A 2,436-nucleotide genomic window follows, 5' to 3' on the forward strand; every position below is an offset into this window, starting at 1 on the left:
AATGATGGTAAGATTTTGGACCACGACAAGGAGACTGAAGAGAAGAGGGAAGTGAGGGAGAAAAATCAAAAGTTTATACCCAAACACATTTTTTCAAAAAACTCTGAAAACAGACAATTTTTCATACAAAGAAATTATTTAATTTTTAGACCAAAAAAAAATCACTTTCTTTGAGCAATTCCAGCTGGCTGGAGCAGTCACGCTGGTCGCTCAGACCAGTTCCACCGCCCACATGATGCTGAGCTGGGCGAGCGTTTCTCTTCGTGCTCAGTTAGCAAGAGGGACCAGACGCTGCGTTAATTACCCCCAGCTGGTCACGCTCCACAGGGAGGTGTTGCATTCACTCCAGAGAGGACAGGGAAATAACACACAGGGACGTGATATAGTTATATCCAGGAGGCCCCGGGGAAGGCATTTCCTGAGGGTCAGACCATGCCCTAGTAGATTATTCCTTGCCATAGAGAGGGCTAGTTGGGTTTTGTTGGGGTTCACATGGACTTTCACGCCCATAATTTTCTTCTGCTCTCCCTCAAACCCTGTGAGGGTCTCCTCCTGTGGGGAATTCCCTGCTGGCGGCGTGGCTGTGAGTGTGAGGCACTCAGGTGGTGCTGGGTGCGGAGGGACTCAGCGCCGCTGGGCGTGGTTGGAGGTGTGTTCCCTGCGTCCTGGAGTCTGGAATTTAATCTCTGCGTACTGCACGCTCTCGCTCTCCTCGGCCCCCCGGCTGCCATGGCCCTGTGTTGGACAGACACACTGTGAGGACGCCGTCACCCCAGATCTGGTCTCTTAATTCTGGTCAATTTAGGCAGCTCCCAGGGAGCAAATCCCACAGTGTTACCCCAGATCGGAGGGCTTTGGAGTCAGGACTCCTGGGTTCTCTCCCCACCTCTGGGAGAGGAGTGGGGTCGAGTTGGGTACAGCAGGGGAGCTGGGGGCCAGGGCTCCTGGATTCTATCCCCAGCTCTGGGAGGGGACTGGGAGCTTAGAGCAGGGGGGATGGGAGCAAGGACTCCTGGGTTCTCTCCTCTCACTGTATTGTACCAGTCCTTATTGGCACCCAGAGACCAGACCCGAGCACTGTACGGAACAGGGCCCAGCCTGCATTGTCTCACCTTCGGCTGCCGCTGGCGGGGCTGCGAGGGGGGCGGCGCTGCGGAAGAAGGGAGAAGAAAGGAACATTAAAACGGAGGAGTGTGAGAGAGAGTCTGGGGTGAAGAGGGAAGCTGCAGAGATCTAGGGATGGGAGGAGAAGGAAGGACGTGGGGGGGTTAGATATATGGACAGACAGCCCAGCATGGACCCAGAGGACAGACGGCCGCTAGGCTGCATTCACTAGCAGAGGCCCTGGCCCATGGGAGACAGGAGGTTACCGGGGGGAAGGCTCCGGTTTGGTACCTCGGCGTCTCTTCAGGAGGAGGGTGGCCACCAGGCCAAGGATGAGAAGGAGCCCCAAGGCGATGGCGACCTGGTACAGGAGCTCCCGGGCACAGCACCCTATGGGGGCAGGTTCTTTACCTGGGCGATGGAGAGGAGATTTAGGGGATTCTCAGCCCCTTGAGCCAGCCAGTCCCCTGCCCTGGGGATGGAGAGGGGGAAGACCCCATGCCCCCATTCCCCACCTCACCTGTGTCACTCTGGTTTCTCCCCATCACCCGCAGCTCGGTGCCCGCTCCTGTCCCGCTCTCTCCCTGGTGGATGCTGATCTGACACTGATAGAGACCAGAGTCCCTCTTCTCCAACTCCGACAGGGTCAGCGTGGCCTCCCCTTTCCGGAGCAGATCCAGGTCGGACACATTGAGCCGTCCGCTGTAGAAGGGATGGTGAGATTCCAGCACAACCCCGGGTGCTATGGTCCACGTCGCTTTGACCACGCTGCCCTGTCTGTTCTCGAAGGAGCAGCTGAGGTTCACCGTCTCGCCGGGTGACGCTCGGAGGATAACGGGGCTCTGAAGCACTGTGAGACCTTCGTGAACCAGGGCAATAAACATTATAGCAGCAAAGAAAAACGACAACGACTGATATCAAGACACGCCCCAGCTGCCCGAAACCTTAGCAGCACAGAGATAAGAAGCAAAGGGGAAAGAATTGTGCATTCCTGTCCACCTTGCTATTGCTCACAACACTCCCGATAATACACTGCACAGGGCTTTCACTTCTACCCCAACAGAGACCCAACATCAACACTGCTATGTCCAAAGCAGACTGCAAGAAATTACAAAGGCATCTCACTAGACTTGGTGACTGGGCAACAAAATGGCCGATGAAACTCAAGGGTGGAAAATACAAAGTCAGGCACATTGGAAAACAGAATCCCAACTGTACATACAAACTGATGGGGTCTCAATTAGCTGTTACCGCTCAAGAGAGATCTTGGAGTCGTGCAGTTTCGGTCGCCTCAAATCAAAAAAAGATACATTAGAATTGCAAAAGGTACAG

At 54.8% G+C, this 2,436-nt stretch overlaps 1 gene segment (V, D, J or C); it reads right to left on the minus strand.

Moving 5' to 3' along the window:
- Positions 1-624: 624 nt before the first annotated feature.
- Positions 625-1,988, minus strand: LOC144274183 (Ig kappa chain V region S211-like). The segment is given in 3 exon segments: positions 625-735; positions 1,113-1,150; positions 1,625-1,988. Coding segments are annotated over 3 exon segments (513 nt in total).
- Between the last annotated feature and the right edge of the window lie 448 nt (positions 1,989-2,436).

The sequence above is a fragment of the Eretmochelys imbricata genome, chromosome 14, assembly GCF_965152235.1.
Source record: "Eretmochelys imbricata isolate rEreImb1 chromosome 14, rEreImb1.hap1, whole genome shotgun sequence".
In the NCBI taxonomy this organism is placed as follows: Eukaryota; Metazoa; Chordata; order Testudines; family Cheloniidae; genus Eretmochelys; species Eretmochelys imbricata.